The sequence below is a fragment of the Mirounga leonina genome, unplaced genomic scaffold, assembly GCF_011800145.1.
Source record: "Mirounga leonina isolate KUSES-001 unplaced genomic scaffold, KU_Mleo_1.0 Mir_154, whole genome shotgun sequence".
Taxonomy (NCBI): domain Eukaryota; kingdom Metazoa; phylum Chordata; class Mammalia; order Carnivora; family Phocidae; genus Mirounga; species Mirounga leonina.
The window spans coordinates 47,092,958-47,111,555 of record NW_023270389.1 but is presented as its reverse complement, the minus strand read 5'-3'; the positions used below and the strand labels follow the sequence as shown (position 1 = coordinate 47,111,555).

The 18,598-nt window shown below is 36.5% G+C and overlaps 1 protein-coding gene across 1 annotated transcript in view; it reads left to right on the top strand.

Annotated features, from left to right (window-relative positions):
• The window catches only part of TDRD5 (tudor domain containing 5), a 100,606-nt gene extending 83,276 nt beyond the window's left edge, over positions 1-17,330 (top strand). Inside the window, exons 15-18 of the mRNA XM_035010690.1 lie at positions 4,960-5,142; positions 5,880-6,023; positions 12,207-12,417; positions 16,798-17,330. Of these exons, the coding sequence (XP_034866581.1) occupies positions 4,960-5,142; positions 5,880-6,023; positions 12,207-12,417; positions 16,798-17,042 (783 nt within the window). The 3' untranslated portion in view covers positions 17,043-17,330. The remainder of the gene's footprint in view (positions 1-4,959; positions 5,143-5,879; positions 6,024-12,206; positions 12,418-16,797) is intronic.
• Positions 17,331-18,598: the final 1,268 nt, after the last annotated feature.

The following is an 18,598-nucleotide window of genomic DNA, read 5'->3' as shown; positions in this document are numbered from 1 at the left end:
TAGACATCGGGGAGGGTATGTGCTATGGTGAGCGCTGTGAATTGTGTAAGACTGTTGAATCACCTCTGAAACAAATAGGATATTATATGTTAAAAAAAAAAAAAATCAGGAGGGGAAGAATGAAGGGAGGGGAAATCAGAGGGGGCGATGAACCATGAGAGACTATGGACTCTGAGAAACAAACTGAGGGTTCTAGAGGGGAGGGGGTTGGGAGGATGGGTTAGCCTGGTGATGGGTATTAAAGAGGGCACGTTCTGCATGGAGCACTGGGTGTTATACGTAAACAATGAATCATGGAACACTACATCAAAAGCTAATGATGTTATACATGGTGATTAACATAACATAATAAAAAAATAAAAAGAAAGACTGTTTTATCTATTTTAGGGTTTGTGCCTTTCCATATAAATTTTAGAATGAGTTGTGTATTTCTGCAAAATACCTTGCTGGGATTTTGATAGAAATTACATTAAACTTGTTGATCAATGCAGGAGAATTGACATCTTTACTGTGTTGAGTCTTACAATATACAAACATGTTTCTACATTTAATTAGTTCTTTGATTCCTTACATCAGCATTTTGTAATTTTCAGTATATAGGTCCAGTATATAGGTTATGTGTTTTAAGTATGTACCTAATTATTTCATAGTATTTGGAATTATTATAAATGGTGTTGTGTTTTTAATTTCAGTTCCGCATGCTCCTTGCTGGTATATATCGGGGCGCACATTTGATTGGCATTTGATTTTTCTGTACAGTCCTGTATACTGTGACCTTGCCTACTCAGATTTTTTTGTAGACTCCTTGGGATTTTTCAAATAGACAGTTATGTCCTCTGCAAGGGACTGTTTTGTTTCTTCCTTTCTGATCTGCATGGCTTTTATTTCCATTTCTTGTCTTATTGCATTGGCTAAAGCTTCTAGCACTGTATTGAATAGGAGTGGTGAAAGACAAATTTGCATTATTCCTGATCTTGGGGAGAAAAGCATTATGTATAATTTTAGTTTTTTTTTTTTTTAATCAAGTTGAGAAGATTCCTGTCTATTCCTATTTTTCTAACAGTTTTTTTCACAAGTGGGTGCAGAATTTTATCAAATGCTTTTTCATTGATTGTTATAATCATATGATTTTTCTTCTTTAGATTGTTCATGTAGTAGATTACACTGAATTTCAAATGTTAAACCAGCTTTGCATAACTAGAATAACACCACTGGTCATGGTATATAATTCTTTTATATGTTGTTATATTCTGTTTGCTAATATTTTATTGAGGGTTTTGCATCCTCGGTTCTTGAGAGATATTAGTCTATAGGGTTTTATGTTTGTTTTTTTTACTGTCTTCTATGGTTGTAGTATCAGGGTGATACTATCTCCATAAAAGGGGCTGGAAAGAAATGTTCCCTCCTATTTTCTGGAAAGATTATGTAAAAATCAGTTTCTTTTTGTGGGTGGGTGGAGGTTAATTCTTTAAGTGTTTCTTAGATTACTTCGGTGAAACTATCTGGCCTGAAGATTTCTTTTTCTTTTTCTTTTTAAGATTTTATTTATTTGAGAGAGAGAGAGTGAGAGAGAGCATGAGAGGGGAGAGGGTCAGAGGGAGAAGCAGACTCCCCACTGAGCAGGGAGCCCAATGTGGGACTCGATCCTGGGACTCCAGGATCACGACCTGAGGTGAAGGCAGTTGCTTAACCAACTGAGCCACCCAGGCGCCCTGGCCTGGAGATTTCTTTTTCAGAAGAATTTAAACTATAAATCAATTGTTTTAATAGATAGGAGTATTAAAGGTGACTGTTTCATTCTGGGTTAGATTTAGTATTTTGTGGTTTTTGAGGAATTGGCTCATTCCATTTCTGTTGTCAATTTTGTGTCTACAGTGTCTACATAGAGTTGTTCATAGTATTCCTTTATTATCCTGCATTGATGATCCCCTCTCTCATTCCTAATGTCAATTTGTGTCTTTTCCTTTTTGTCCATCTTACTAGAGGTTTATCAGTTTTACTGAATTTTTTCCAAACAGTCATCTTTTGGTGTCCTTGATTTTATATCTGTTTTTCTGTTTTCAAGTTCATTGTTGTTGTTCAGTGTTCATTGTTTTTCATTGCTCTTATGTTTTTGCTTTCTTTCTACTTTCTTTTTTTTTATTATTAGTTTTTAAAGATTTTATTTATTTGATGGGGAGAGAGAGAGAGCACAAGCAGGGGGAGCAGCAGGCAATGGGAGAAGCAGTCTCCCCATTGAGCAGAGAGCCCAAAGTGGGGCTTGATTCCAGGACCCTGAGATCATGTCCTGAGCCAAAGGTAGATGCTTAACTGACTGAGCCACCCAGGCACCCCTCTACTTTCTTAAGATGGAAACCTAGATTATTGATTTGAAACCTTTCTTTTTTCCTAATATAAGCATTTCATGTTCTAACCCTCTAAGTACCACTTCAGCTACATTTCACAAGTTGGAATACATTGTATTTTCATTTGGTTCAAATATATTCTGATTATTTTTGAGCTGTCATGTTTGACTCATAATTATATGACCCTAATTATTATTATATGGGTCCTATAACAATGGGTCATATAAGTATGGATTATTTGAAAGTGTGTTTCTAAGTGTTTGGACATTTTCCTGTTATGTTTCTCTTATTTACAGTTTAATTCTATTGTATGAGGACATATTTTGTGTGATTTCAGTTTTTTAAATTTGTTAAGGTATGTTGACATAGGATATGATCTGTCTTGGTGAATGTCTCATGTGCTTTTCAAGAGACTGTGTTCTGCTTTTGTTGAATGGAGTGTTCTATAAAGGTTAATTAAATCCAGTTGATTGGTGGTATCATTCAGTTCTTCTGTATCCTTGCTGTCTACTAGTTTACTGTTTACTGAAAAGAATGTTGAAGTCATCAACTATAATCTTGGATTATGTCTTTTTCTCCTTTCTTGTGAGTTTTTTCCCTTCTCTATCTTGGAGCTTTATTGTCAGGTGCCATGTATTTAGGATTGGTGTGTTTTCTTGATGAACTGACCCTTTTATCAGGATGAAATGTCTTTATTCATAGTTACATTCTTTGCACTGATGTCTACATTGTCTGATAGCAGTATAGCCACTCCAGCTTTATTTTTAATGGTTGACATATCTTTTTCTATCCTTTTACTTCTAACCTAGACTACCTATGTCATTATATTTGAGGTTAGTTTCTTGAGACAGCGTATAGTTTAGTCATTTTTTAAATCCATTCTGATGATCTGAATTTTAGTATGTTTAGACATTTTACATTTAATATCATTTTTGGTATGTTTTGATTATAGGTCTGCCATTTCATTGTTTTTATTTGTTACCTCTGCTTCTCATTCCTTTGCTTTTCTTTTCCTTCCTTATTTTAGTATTATTTAGTGTTCTTTAGTAGTCCGTTTTACTTATTATATTTTTATTATATCTACCTATATAGTGTTTTGACTGGTTACTCCAGGAATTACAATATACATCTTGACTTTTCACAGTTTTACCACTTCAAGTGGTATGTATATATCTTACCACCATCTAGGTGTTTTACCCCTTCCCACCTCCTTTATGCTATGTTTACATATGACAAGTATATATGTTGAGAATTTATAATGTTACAGTTTTTACTTTCCACCTTCAAACATTCAGCACAAGAATAGTCCATTATACTTCTCCAGATATTGATCATTTCTGTTACTCTTTATTTCTGATATTCCAACTTTCCTTCTGGTATCCTCTCCTCTCTATCCAGAGAACTTCCTTTAGCAATTCCTTTAGAGTATATCTGCTGACAATGAATTTTTTTAGTTTTCTTCATTGGAAGTGTATTTATTTTATCTTCATTCTTGAAAGATATTTTTGCTGGATGTAGGATTCTGGGTTACCAGTTCTTTTATTTCAGGCCTTAAAAATTTCATTGCACTTTCTTCTGGCTTTCATAATTTCTGATGAAAAATCTGCAGGTTTGTAATTGTTCCTCTATAATAATATGTCATTTTCCTTTGTCTATGTTTAAGATGGTTTGTATTTAGCTTTCAGGAGGTAGGTAGATTATAATCTACTTAGACATAGATTCCTGTTTGAGGTTTGCCACGCTTTTTGAATCTGTAGGTTTATGTCTTCCATCAAATTGGTGACGTTTTCAGACACTGCTTCAAATACTTTTTCTGCACTGCACTCTTTCTTTTCTCCTTCTGGGACTCCCATGAAGCAAGTGTTAAACCTTTTGGTATTGTCCTATAGGTCCCCAAGTCTCTGTTTTTGCTTTTGTTTTCCCAATTTTTTTCTCTCTGTTGTTCAGATTGGATAATTTGTATGGATCTCTCTTCAAGTTCATGCATTCTTTTATCTCTGTCCTGCTATTGAAAACAGACCTAGGGATTTTGATATTCGGTATAAAAACTTTTGCTGAATTCCCCTGTTTTTATGCTTGCCCACTTTCACTTTTACCCTCCAGAAGACCCTCTGGTTTTCCAGCAGGAAAATAACGTGTGGCTTCCTTTTTATATGGAAGAGTAGGGTTGGATATCTGGAGATCTAACTGCTTCTTACACAGATCTTCTACCAGTGCTTTTGTCTGTTTCCACTTTACAGTCTCACTTCCAAAAACCATGTAGTAGCAATTTCTGAGCATTTGCAGTATCTGGTATAAATTTGAGTTGCTTCTCAGTTTTTCCTGCTATAAGCTCAGGATTCTCCTTTCTCACGACTGCTTAGTAAGTTGTCACTTGTCTTCTTTTCTGTATCCAGAACATAGGTGGTGTTGTCTTCTGTTCTCTCTAACAGTGAGTTTGTATCTAAATCTGAATATTTTGGTGACGTTTCAGGAGAGAGAGGGTAGTCAGTTATGTATTCAAACTGCTGTCTTTCCCTGGAGTCAGGAAAAAAAATTGTAAACCTAAATTTTAAAATGTACTCCTATAGCAACTCTAAATTAAAGGTTTTCTTTGTCTTCTGATACATTCTAGGATGAGATCCCCACTGGAATGCCATGCCTGGAATCAGTGACTATTGGTGATGATGTTTGGGATGAGAACTGGTTACCTCTGCAGGCTAAAATGGGAAAAGGGGGTGATGCTGCCTCCCACTTATTTACCTCAAGTCTTGGTGGAAAGAAACCCTACCCATCATGTAAAGAAATGCCACAAAAGGTTAGATCCCTGGGAAAACAGCAAATCATTACTGAAAAATGGAAATGTAAATTTCCTCAAGAAATCTATACACTCTGGAATTCAAGACGATTTATCACATGATAATCCAGAAGAATTCATTTTTTTCCCCCCAAGATGGTAGTGATAGGGAGGAGGACAAGTTGAAACAGGAAAGAATAAATCATGGACTTATTGTCCCATCTAACCTTTTAACCATTATGATTTTTGTTTTATCATTGGAATCTTAGGCCTTGGGATCTATAAATAAGCTGTTTTCACTAATTTTGTTTTTATTGCATTAACTTTATCATACAATCTCTGGGTCTCTGTACTGAGAATATTAGCTAATATTGGGCCTAGCTATATGTTTAAAATGTAATTTACTTCCCACTGGTTATTAGAAGAAATATCTACAGTTAAATTGCTCCTTATTATTTATGCCATTTAAACACTAGATGATCATGAAAAATCATCTGGCCATGAAAACAGTATTGAAGAAAATACTATAAACCAGAGTTGTATTTGTTTTTATGACACCTGTGTGTTCCAAGGAATTCAAGATATTGGATATGGACCAATAAAACAAGGGGGGAAATTCACACAGATATAGAAACTTAATAAACACCTTTTCTTGTTTAATCAACTTTGCCTCCTAGCCTTTACCTTGCCCATATTATTCTCTATCTGGATCATGTGGCACTATGTCTTAGTTTATGCTTGCAATTTTTTCTCTTTAGGATTGGTGCTTTTCTGGACCCAAAGATATATGGGATGATTCGTGGCAGACTTCAGGCCTTGTGAATGGAATGAAAGTAGAAGTTCAAAAACAAGAGGGATTGGGTGCTCAGGAAAAAAATACTGGCACAACCAGGATTCAAAAGGTAAATGTCTCATAAATGTTATTGACAGATTCTCATGAGGAAGTGCTTTCGTTTTTAGAAAGTAAAATTCTGGTTAATGATCCCTCTATAGCATTTGATGGAATACATATACACAAAATGTAGGTTGATTTTAAAATTAATTTCAATCAACTTAATTTATCTCTTCAGAAGAAAATCCCAAGCTTAGAATTGAAAGATTGATAACATCTCTGTGTAAGAGGTATAGAAAACAGGTATTTTCATATAATTGAGCCAAAAATATAAATCTGTATTTTTTTCTTTTATGTTGCTGTGGCAGAAAGCACTAATCCTGTAACAAAATATATTTGCTCTGTGTTTCTCAAATATATTATGAGCATCCTGAAAACAGCAGGACAATTTGTGTGAATCATGAAATCTGGCCACCAGGCCTCTGCACTTTTATTTTTATGTGTCACATTGAAAATAAAGGACTCAAGGCTGGGAGACTTATTGAAAAGCAGATTTGTGGAAGATGATTTTTCTGAATGATGTATTTCCTATAAAATATGGTTATTTTGTATGAGAGCATTGGTAAAGTATGCTATATTACATAGAATACTCTGTTCCAGAAATGTGGGTTGCTTAGCAGCACAGATTTAGTTTTAGGATAACACCTCAACCCTTCAAAAAAAAAAACCCAGTACCCATTAGCAGTCACACCCATATCCCATCCTCCCATAGCCTGAGGCAACTACTAATCTGCTTTCTGTCTCTATAGATTTGCTTATTTGGGGCATTTTATATAAATGTCATATAATATGTGGTCATTTGTGTTTCCTTTGTTTCCTTTGCCTGCAGATTTTTAGTTTCATGTAGTCCCACTTGTTTATTTTTGCTTTTGTTGCTTTTGCTTTTGGTTTCATATCCAACAAATGATTACCAAAACCAGTGTCCTAAAGCTTCCCCGCTATCTTTTCTTCTGGGAGATTTATAGTTTCAGTCTTATGTTTAAGTCTTTAATCCATTTTGAGTCAGTTTTTGTGTATAGTGTAAGATAAAGGTCCAGTTTCATTCATTCGCCTGTGGATATCCACTTTTCCCAGCATCATGTGTTGAAGACACTGTTCTTTCCCCATTGTGTAGCCTTGGCACCATTATCAAAGATTGGTTGACTGAATATGTGTGTTTTTATTTTGGGGCTCTCGATTTTATTCTTTTGGTCTATATGTCTATTTTATGCCAGTCCCATAATGTTTTTATTACTGTAACTTTGTAGTATATTTTGAAATCAGGAAGGGTGATCCCTCCTCCCCCCCACCCTTAAGATTGTTTTGGCTCTTTGGGGTCCTTTATGGTTTCATATGAATTTTAGGATTGTGTTTCTGTTTATGTAAAAAATGCCATTTTGATAGGAATTTTGATAGGAATTTTGATAGGAATATCTTTGAACCTGTAGATCACTTTGGGTAGTATGGAAATTTTAATAATATTAATTCATCCAATCCATGATATGGAATATCTTCCCATTTATTTATGGTTTCTTCCATCAATGTTACATAGTTTTCAGTGTACAGATCTTTCACCTCCTATTCTTTTTGATGCTATTGTGAATGTGATTGTTTTCTTAATTTCCTTTTCAAGTAATCTCTACACCCCGTGATGGGCTTGAACTCACAGCCTCCGAGATCTAGAGTCAACATGCTCTACCAAATGAGCCAGCCAGGCACTCCTTAATTTCCTTTTCAAGTAGTTCATTGTTAGTATATAGAAATGGAACTGATTTTTGTTTGCTGATATTTGAGTTTTCTCTTACTAATCTAGCTAAAGATTTGTAAATCACAAAACTAGCTCTTAGTTTCATTGATTTTTTTTCTATTGTGTATTTCATTAATTTTTACTCTAATTTCTGTTATTTCATGCCTTCTGCTAATTTTGACCTTAGTTCTTTTTCTAATTCCTTAAGGTGTAAAGTTAAGTTGTTTGTGATTCTTTATTTTTATGTAGGCATTTACTGCTATAAGCATTCCTCTTCATCTACCTTTGGCTCAGGTTGTGATGCCGGAGTCCTGGGATCGAGCCCCCGCATCAGGTTCCCTGCTCAGTGGGGAGTCTGCTTCTCCCTCTCCCTCTGCCCCTCCCCCCGTTCATGTTCTCTCCCTCCCTCTCTCTCAAATAAATAAAATCTTAAAAAAAATTCCTCTTAGTTCTCATTTTGCGGTATCCCATCAATTTTGGTGTGCTGTTTTCCTTTGTCTCAGGATATTTTCTAGCTTCTCTTTGATCTCTTTTTCGACCCATTGTTTGTTCAGGAATATGTTGTTTAATTTCCCAGGTTTCTGAATTTAATCTTCGTTTTTGATGGATATTTTCCCTGAGCATTGAATTTTAGGGTGGCACTTTTTTCAGCCCTTTGAAGATATCCTACCATTATGTTCTGGCTTCTGTTGAATTGTCAGCTGTCAGGTGTCATTGTTCCGTTGACAATGATGTCTTTTTTCTCTGGCTTCTTTTAAGATTTTTCTGTCTTTTGCTTTAAGCTCTTTGATAATTATATATCTAGATGTAATTTCCTTTGGATTTACTCAACTTGTGGTTCACTGAGCTTATTGAATAAGAAGGTTGATGCCCTTCATCAGTTTTAGAAAATTCTGGCCTATTTGTCTAATCAAATAGTGCTTTTCCCTCATTACCGCCCTCCTGCTGGCATTCCAGTTACCATGTGCTAGCACTTTGGCTGAGTCCCACATGCCTGTTGGGCTCTCTTCTCATGTTTACATTTTTTCTTTTTTCTTTTTTTCCTGTGTCTCACTTTGGTGATTTTCTATTGATTCTTCCAGAATACTAGTCCTGTCATCTGTGGGATCTGTTCTGCTGCTAAACCCACACATTGAATTCTTAATTTCAAACATTTTTCAGTTCTAGAATGCCCATTTAATTCTTTTTTAAAATAAATTTGAATTCTCTGCTTAAATTCTCTACATTTTCATCAATTTTTTTCTGTCACTTCCTCTACATTCTTAATCATGCTAATCACATTTATTTTAAAGTTTTTTTTTTTTCCAGATAATGCCAATATCTGAATGTTCTTTCCCGCCCCCGCCCCCCATATTTGGTCTTGTTCTTTGATCCTGTTTCTGGTGGGGGGGGGGATGTGGAGAAAGTGGGAAGCATACCTGATTTTTTTTAATTGAATATTTGACATTATGGATAAAAAATTATAGAGGCTCTAGATGAGTTGTCTTCCTCCAAGGCAGACTGAGATGTCCTGTGGCTGACAGATACCAGCCAGTCACCTTAACACACACAATGAGGTTTGGTTTTAGGCTTTGTTAGGACTGCTCTTTTTCACTTTTGCCCTTACTCCTTAGATGTGGCTGTTATTTCTAACATGGGATCCTTTGGGGATCTCAGCTGAAACCCTTGGTGGGGCTCAGACTTCATCCTCCGCTCCTCAGCTTTTATAAGGTATAATTCATGTTCCATAGTTACCCATTTAAAGTGTACAGTTTAATGGCTTTAGTATATTCACTAGTCCATTAGCTTATTGCGCATTCATCCCACAAGCAATTGTAGAACATTTTCATTATTTCCCAAATATACCCTGCGTCCCTTAGCTGACACCCTACCCTTTATCTGCCAGATACTCATCTACTTTCTGTCTCCATTGATTTGCTTATTTTTTGTGACATTTCATGTAATTAGAATCAGTACAATATGTGATCTTTTGTGTCTGGCTTCCTAACATAATATTCTCAAGGTTGATCATGTATCAGTACTTTATTTCTTTTTATGGTTGAATAATCCATTGTATGGATAGATCACATTTTGTTTATCCATTCATCAGCTGATGGATATTTGAGTTATTTTCAGTTTTTTGCTATTATGAATAATGTTGCTGTGACATTCATGTACATGTTTTTATGGAGACATGTTTTAAATTTTATGAGGGTATGTACCCTAGGAGTGGAATTGCTAGGTCATATGGTAACTCTTTGTTTAATGTTTTGAGGAATTGCCAGACTTTCCTAAATAGACATTCCCACTGGCCATATAAGAGTGTTCCAGTTTTTCCATGTCTTTGCCAGTACTTGTTATATCTTTTTTTTTTTTTAAGTCATAGCCATCCTTGTGGGTGTGAAGATATATGTTATTGGGGTTTGGGGCTATGCTTTTGATTACATATGTTAATCATGTTTCTTGAAAGTCTGTCATTTACCTCTAGTTCCATGAGGTGAATTTTCAGATAACTATGATGGAGGGAGTCATTGATAACTACAGAGAGCTGAATCTGGTAGTATGATGCTACTCAAAGTATAATGTGCTTACACATCCCTTAAGAATCTTGTGAAGCTGCAGGATCTGAGTAATTTGGGATGGGGACACAGGTTCTGCATATCTAGCAAGCTCCCAGGTGATGCTGCTGGTTGGTGAACCACATTTTGAGCAGCAAGGCTGGAGAACACTCTTCGGAGAAAGAACCTTGACTGTCAATTAAATGCTCAAATTGCCTGTGGGCAGTTGCTGTCAGAGTGTCATACAAATTTAGAAAGCATTCACCTGTGTTTTTTCTTTTTTCTTTTCAGAATAAGCTATCAGAATGCATCTTAAATATGTTTTAACAATGCATCTTCAAAATCATACTTAAGAGGAAAGAAAAAGGATATAGCCTCAAAAATTTGTTTCTGATTTCAATTTTTGTTAAACTACTGAAAATAGACAGCGGGACATAGTGTAAAAAACACTTGGTGTGGCTGGTCTGCAATCTACGGCTTAGCCTCACCACAGACTAAAATCTACAGGTTGGCACAAGTTACCTTTTGGAGCCTCAGTTTGTCCATTGGCAAAGACCGATGTAGATAGTGATCTTTTCAGCTCTGAAAATTTATCATATAAATATTTATTTAGCTGCCTTTGGAGCCTTATTGAAAGAACTCACTGATGCTTAGCCTCATTCTGAGAATAAACTTACAGGGTAACTAAAACACACATGAATTGCATAAGCCAAGTAAAAATTTGAATCTGCATCTTTGATTTCCTGAAGTAGCATATTGTGTGGCCAGTATAGCTAATCTGAAATGTGAGTTTCATTTTTGCTGTCAAAAAAGGCTACCCACATAGCCCTTTGTATATTGCATAATTGTATAACTGCATTCATGCCAGCCATGTTTGAAAATGAGCAGGATTTTTTTTGTTGTTATGGAACAAAAAGGGAATGCCAACTGATACTAGATGTCTACTACATATGAGGCTGAAGAACATACAAAGCTACATTTTCTGTTTGTATAATTACTGGTTCAGTTCACTCAGGGCAGATCCCAGACTGTTGGCAGCCTAGTCGGGGTAGGGCTGGCTCCAGTCATATTAATGCCAGTTACCATCACAGAAGGTGAATGCTAAGTTACCATAGATTGTGTCTGCTTCAGCAATGACTGTACGGTAGGACATAGGATCTCATGGTTAAAATTTGATATTCTATTCACTTAAGTCCAGTTTAGTCTCCATAGGGATGTTCATCTTTTTTTCTCAAACCCTGGTTCTTAATACTCCATTTTGTCTCTTCTTCTGAGGAGGCTTCCTTTAACTAGTTTATGTTCTCTTGGTGTGTTCACACTGCAGAATGCGGGCCAGGCCTCCGTTCATGGCTGGCTGCAGGACACACACTGTTTCTCCAACTGAGGGTTGTGAGCTTGGGGACAGGGATCCTGTCTTACTGGGAGATGGTGAGAACAGGGACTGGGCTGAGTTCCCATCTTTGCTTTGTCACCTACTGGTTAACACTGGATAGCTTCGCCTCTTGTGAAAAGCGTTCTGCTAAGTGAAAGGGCCCATGGTGAGGACGACAGAACCCCGAAGCTAGAGCGGTCGTACTGAGGTTTGAATAAAGAAGCACGTGCAGGTAGCCTGGCCGTGTGCCGGACATGAGCACTCACCGCCTTCTCTCGCCTTTCCCGCCGCCCTTCCACAGCTCTGTGTGGCCACTTTCAGCACCGTGTTTGCTCGTAATGTGTGTTCAATAAATGTTTCTTGAATTGAATTGATGGTCACTAAGTTAGAAAAGGACTGTTTTTTTCTAGAGAGGAACTAGGTTCTTAAAAGTGAGTAGTGGTATTCAGATATGAAAAATATTTGTCTCTATAACTAAGGAACCAAAACAGGGTTAATTCTTCCTGTTACACTAACAACTACTTTTCATGCTTTTGCCCTACTTTTCTCATACTGCAGCAGCCAAACCTAGAGAGTTCTTCGGATTCTTCCACATTGCCCAAGTTGGAGGAGTTCTACATCTCTCTGATTCGGTCACAGCAGTCAGCGGAAGGGAGCCAGCACGAGGCCAGCAGTGTCCAGACTCCGGCCAAGCCCGTTCAGCTGTCCTCAGCAGCCCTTAATGCAACGCCTCCGGTGCTTGATCCTGCAGAAAAACGCTCTGGTTCAGGTAGCTTTACATTTAATTGACAAACACAGTGGTTTGTCATCCTGCTAAAAAGCCTGCATTGATCTTTTCAGAACCTACCTTGAAAAATTGCTGACTTTAGCCTTGGTCTCAAGTCCTTACTGAGCTCAGTTGTCCCTTCTATTTGCCACTCCTCTTTTTATGTGCAGTTTGGTTGGGGGGCGTCTGTTTTACATACAGTAGAATTTGCCAGTTTTGATTAGATGGTTCTGTGAGTTTTGACACATGTATACAGTCTTGCTGCCACCACAGTCGTGACCTAGAACAACTCCACCAGTTCTTTGCTTCCCTCTGCAGTCACTCCCTACCCTTGCTTGCTGGTTCCCGCATGTTACTTTCTCTTTTCTAGAATTTCATAGAGTCATGCCTTACATGGTTTTTAAGTCTGACCTTTTTCACTGAGCATGATGTTTTAGAGATTGATTTATGTTGTTGCCAGTGTCAAAAGTTCTTATTTGTTGCTAAGTGGTACCCAGTTGTATGGATATCTCTTCATCAGATGAACAGATTTGGGCCTTTATGAATAAAGCTGCCGTGAACAGTCATACACACAGCTCTTTGTGTAGACATAGTCAGTACGTACCAAGGAGTGAAATTGCTGGGTCACGTGATCACTGCACGATTAACTTTTTGAGAACTGCCAAAACGTTTTCCAAAGTGGCTCTTCCATTTTTGATTCACACAGGATTACATGAAATCTGATTGCTCCATCTCCTTGCCAACAAATGATACTACCAATCTTTTAAAATTTTGCTATTCTAGTGCATGTGTAGTGGTATCTTATTGTGGTTTTAATTTATATTTCCCTGTTTGCCAGTGAGGTTGACCATCTTTTCATGTGCTTATATGCAATCTGTAAATCTTCCTTAGTGAACTTACATGTTCAAATATTTGCTCATTTTTTATTGGATTATCATCTTTTCATTGATTTGTAAAAATTATTCTGGACAAAAAGCTTTGTCAGATATATACACCTATATGTATGTGATATATATCTCACAAATATTTTAAGTGTGTGACTTCCTTAGCAGCATCTTTGGAAGAGCAAAAGTTTTCATTTTGATGAAGTCTGAATGATTTTTTTCTTAATAGAAAGTTTGAGCTTTTTGTGTCCTATTTAGAAATCTTTCCTAACCCAAGTAACTGATTTGCTCTTTTTCTTATGAAAAGTTCTGTAGTTTTAGGTCTTAAAATTAGATCTGTGATCCAATTTGTTAATTTTTGAGTTACGGTTTGCATTAATATTATGATGTGATGTAAGGATCAATGTTTATTTTGATTGCATATAAATATTCAGTTTTTCTAGCACCATTTGTTGAAAAGACTATCCTTTTTTAAACTGCCTTGCTGTCTTTGTCAGAAGTCAGTAGGCTGTATATGTGAGGGTCTATTTCTGCACTTCCTATTATGTTTTATTGGTTTATATGGCTTTATACCACTGCCTTGATTAGTGTGGCTTTATATGTCTTGAAATCATACAGTTTTGTTCTTTTTCAAATTGTTTTGGCCATTTTAGGTAATTCAAGAATGAATTTTAGAATTAACATAAATGTACACAAAGCCTGCTAAAATTTTTATTGGGATTTTTTTTATACATTGTAATATTAGTTTCAGGTGTACAATATAGTGGTTCAACAATTCCATACATCACCTGATGCTCATCCCCACAAGTGCCTCCTTAATCCCCATCACCTATTCAATACTTGCCCTCCCCTGCTTCTGGTAACGTTACAGTTCTTTTTTTTTTTTAAGTTTTTATTTAAATTCCAGTATAATTAACATACAGTATAATAGTGCTTTCAGGTGTACACTTTAGTGATTCAGCACTTCCATATGTCGCCCAGTGCTCATTACAACAAGTGCACTCCTCAATCCCCATCATGTATTTTACCCATCCTCCACCCACCTCCCCTCTGGTGACCATCAGTTTGTTCTCTGTAGTTGAGTCTATTTCTTGGTTTGCTTCTCTCTTTTCTCTCCCATGCTCATTTGTTTTATTTCTCAAACTTCACATATGAGTGAAATCGTATGGTATATGTCTTTCTCCTGCAGACTGATTTCACTTCTCATAATACTCTCAAGCTCCATCCGTGTTATCACAAATGGAAGATTTCATTCTTTTTTATGGCTGAGTAATATTCCATTGTATGTATATATGTGTGTGGGTTTTTATATATATATCATCTCTTCTTTATCCTTTCATCAGTCAGTGGACACTTGGGCTGTTTCCATAATCTGGCTATTGTTGATAATGCTGCTATAAACATCAGGGTTCATGTATCCTTTTGAGTTTGTATTTTTGTATTCTTTGGGTAAATACCTAGTAGTACAATTGCTGGATCATAGGGTAGTTCTATTTTTAACTTTTTGAAGAACCTCCATACTGTTTTCCAGAGTGGCTGCATCAGTTTACATTCCCACCAACAGTACAAGAAGATTCCCCTTTCTCCACATCCTTGTCAACACCTGTTGTTTTGTGTATTGTTGATTTTAGTCATTCTGACAGGTGTGAGATGATATTGCATTATATTTTGATTTACATTTCCCTGATGATCAGTGATGATGAGCATCTTTTCATATGTCTGTTTGCCTCTGTATGTCTTCTTTGGAAAAATGTCTATTCATGCCTTTTGCCCATTTTTTAATTGGGTTATTTGTTTTTTGGGTGCTGAGTTGTAGAAGTTCTTTATATATTTTGGATACTAATCCTTTATCAGAGATGTCATTTGCAAATATCTTCTCCCATTCCATAGGTTGCCTTATTTAATTTTGTTGATTGTTTATACCTTTGCTGTGCAGGAGCTTTTTATTTTGATGAAGTCCCAATAGTTTATTTTTGCTTTTGTTTCCCTTGCCTCTGCAGACATATCTAGAAAAAAGTTGCTATGGCTGATCTCAGAGGTTACTGCAAGTGTTCTTGTCTAGCTAGATTTCTAGCTGCCTCTGCTCTTGTACTTTTTCCCACAAATTCTAGGCACCTTGGCCTTCTTGAATTCCAAACTCTGTCTTTTCAACCCACTAAGATCTCCAGGCTCAGTTTGGCTTCTTCCTTCTTGTACTGAAGCCTAGAAACTATTCCAGCAGGAGCTAAGGTCGTTGTAGCACTTACTTCATTTGTTTCCCTTGTTTTAGGGATCACTGCCTTGCATGCTTGTTGTTCAGTGTATGAATCTGCTACTGTTTCAGACATTCTGCCCAGTTTTCCAGTTGTTTAAAGCAGGAGGGGTTGTTTTTCAATCACTGTTGAATTAACATCAGATCTGGAAGCAGAAGTTTTGCTACTCTTTTAAATTCTTTGATCATGTGTCCCTGCTTTCATATATTTATACCTTTTAAAATCTGAGCTCACCAAAACTGTGTAAAACTTATTTTATTAGAACTCACCAGCTCTTTTCCTCTAGTGAGCATTAATTATAGCTTTATGATCAGAGTTTTATTTTTTGGAATACCCTGTCAAATTCTCCTTGAATATAATTCATCACAAATGTATGGAACATATACCACATGCTACTATGTTAGTTGCTAAAAATGCGAAGATGAATAAAGTACTGGATTATGTCCGTGTTTTCTCTAGATTTTTTGAAATCTGTGTTTTTAAGGTCTAGAGCAGTACTTTTCAAAATGTAATCATACTAGTATCAGTCTGCAAAGTGTTTGTGATGATGGACAACACATTAGCACATTATTTAGCTCACCTGCATTTTTTTTTTTTTTTTAACTAAAGCAGAATTTTCTTGAAAGAAGCATTGTGTTGGCTTAGATGCTGGCAAAAGCTCCTTCTTTCATTGTAGGCAGGTAATAAAGAGTTCATGGTCTAGAGTATACGTGTGACAATGCCTAGCATCCCCTTCCTTGGCTGTTTGGAACTTTTGGCACTAATTCCTCAGGAATTTATTTTATGGCTGATAACCCGTTTTTGGGACTTCTTGTCCCAAACATCTTGGTCAGTTTTGTTTTTACACTGGTACACTCAAATTGAAACCACTTTGGCAATAGAAACACCATTGTGCTCTCTGCTGGAAGGAAATAGGAGAGCTTCAGGACTCCTCCCTGGAATTGGAATTCTATCCAATTTCTGATGTCCTAGAAAGAAATTTTCCCTTCCCTGTTCATAAGTACCTTTTTTCCTCTCTTCCCCCCCCCCTCATTCTGACAAGGATTTATTTCATCTCAATTCCCCATTCTCATTTCCTTTCCATTTGTTGACTGATTTCTGAGTCTCACCCTCTCTAATTGTAACAGAAAATGTCACCACCTAAAGAAAATGATTGTCACACACACTAGTAAAGATTTAGAATGGGAAAGAGAAGGCAACGAGTGTGAGAACCCCTTGAAAAGACTTGTGTTTTCTTTCTTTTTCAGTGGAGAGCTCTCCAGAGAGCCTAAAGAATGATTTCTCTAGTAGCCATGCTATTACAGTATTCAAAGACAAGAGTCCCGGAGCCCTGGACCAGCTCTCTTTGATCTTGTCTCCTGAGCACCAGATTTCCCAGAAGCTCTACATCCCTCGGAGCACAGCCACTGCGGCCTTGGGGGCTGCTGCACGGTTAGCCACCTCCAGGAGCCTCTTACACTGGTACCCCAGTGTGAAAAGGATGGAAGCATGAGGGAGGGGGAGGGGAGAAAATAATAAGCCAGGTGCTTTAGGGCTTGGTGATTTCCCAAGGCCAAAATGAGGAGGTATTGAGACAAAACAGTATTTTGGTAGTTGATGCCTTTGTTTTTCTGTGTGATCGTATGTTAGCTTTATTTTGCAAACAGTGCACTTTGTTGTGTAAGTATTGATATTTAATGTTTTAATTTTTATTGACAGCGTTTCTTATTCCGTATAAGTTTGTTCACCTTAATGTAGTAGTTTAAAGGAATTTTTATTTTTTGTTGTTTTTGTGTGTGTGTGTTTCTATAAATATTTTTCTTGTACATATGACTGATAAATGAAAACTGAAAAACTAATGTTTTGTGATCCATATTTTAGTAAGACAAAAATTATCTCAGATTCTTATTTCCAGAAAAAGGATGTCTGAATTGTAAAGGCTGCTTTTTCTTTTTCATTTGAAATTTTCTATATCATAGGGATAATTCAGGCCTCCAGTTCTTACCATTATTATTTCTTTGAAATGCTAGAATCAGCCAGAAAATCCACATCCTGAAGCTTTGGTCATGTAAACACTTGCACATTTAAAAAAATGTAAGTAGTCTTTCAGTACAGTTTCCTGAAGACTAATAACAAAATTCTAGAGACTGGTTGTTGAAACTTGCCTGCACCGTCTCTGTAGGCCTCACAGTTCCCAGGAGCTTCAGCGTTTAAGCATCTGTGGGACATGGTGTTCTCTGAAGTCAAATTGTGTGAAACACCATATTGCTAAAGGTATGAACTATCAAGAATAAACAAGAGACCGAAAGGTGAAATTGAAGAATATGAGTGGTACTAGTTTAAGTTCTTTGTGGTAAAATACTGGACTTATCCCCAAATTTAAAAAAATTGAATACAGACGCATTTCTTGAAGTAAAATCTGAGAAAGAGCTGTGAAATACTTGTGTGCTGAATATAACTTGATTCTCACCTTCCAGACCCCTCCTCTAAGGCCTCCTGTTTCAGCATTACATGGCAGAGCTGGCCCCTACTTCCTTTCTCTCTTTCTACAGTAAGGGATTTCTCCTCATCTCAACAACTTAATCAGCAAAATATCCACTGAGGAAGGGAGTGAGATGATATTAAATATGAAGTAATTTAAATTTAGACTATAACTGACTGAAACTTCTTTCTTAGAATTAAGCAATTATGAAACAAAGTTAAACCCTGAGTCTCTAACTACTGACGTGTTTTGGTTTAAAAACCTTAGAGAAAACATATTTAATACAATAAAATTTAAAAATCCAGATTCACCTTAAATTCCAGTATATCTGTAAGAATGATGATATTCTAATTAACAACAAAAAAAGGTAATCTGGAAACACCACTGATAGCTGATCCAACAGAAAGAACAGGTTTCCATTTGGGTTTTTGTGATTTTATATCAGACATCTTTATTGGAGAAGACAGTGGGAAAGTTATATGAAGGGTCAATGAACAGTTAAATATAGGACAGTTAAATATCATTTATGATAATCAACTATGTTACGAATTGGAAAAGTTCCGTTTTTCATGTAGGTTTAGGTAATT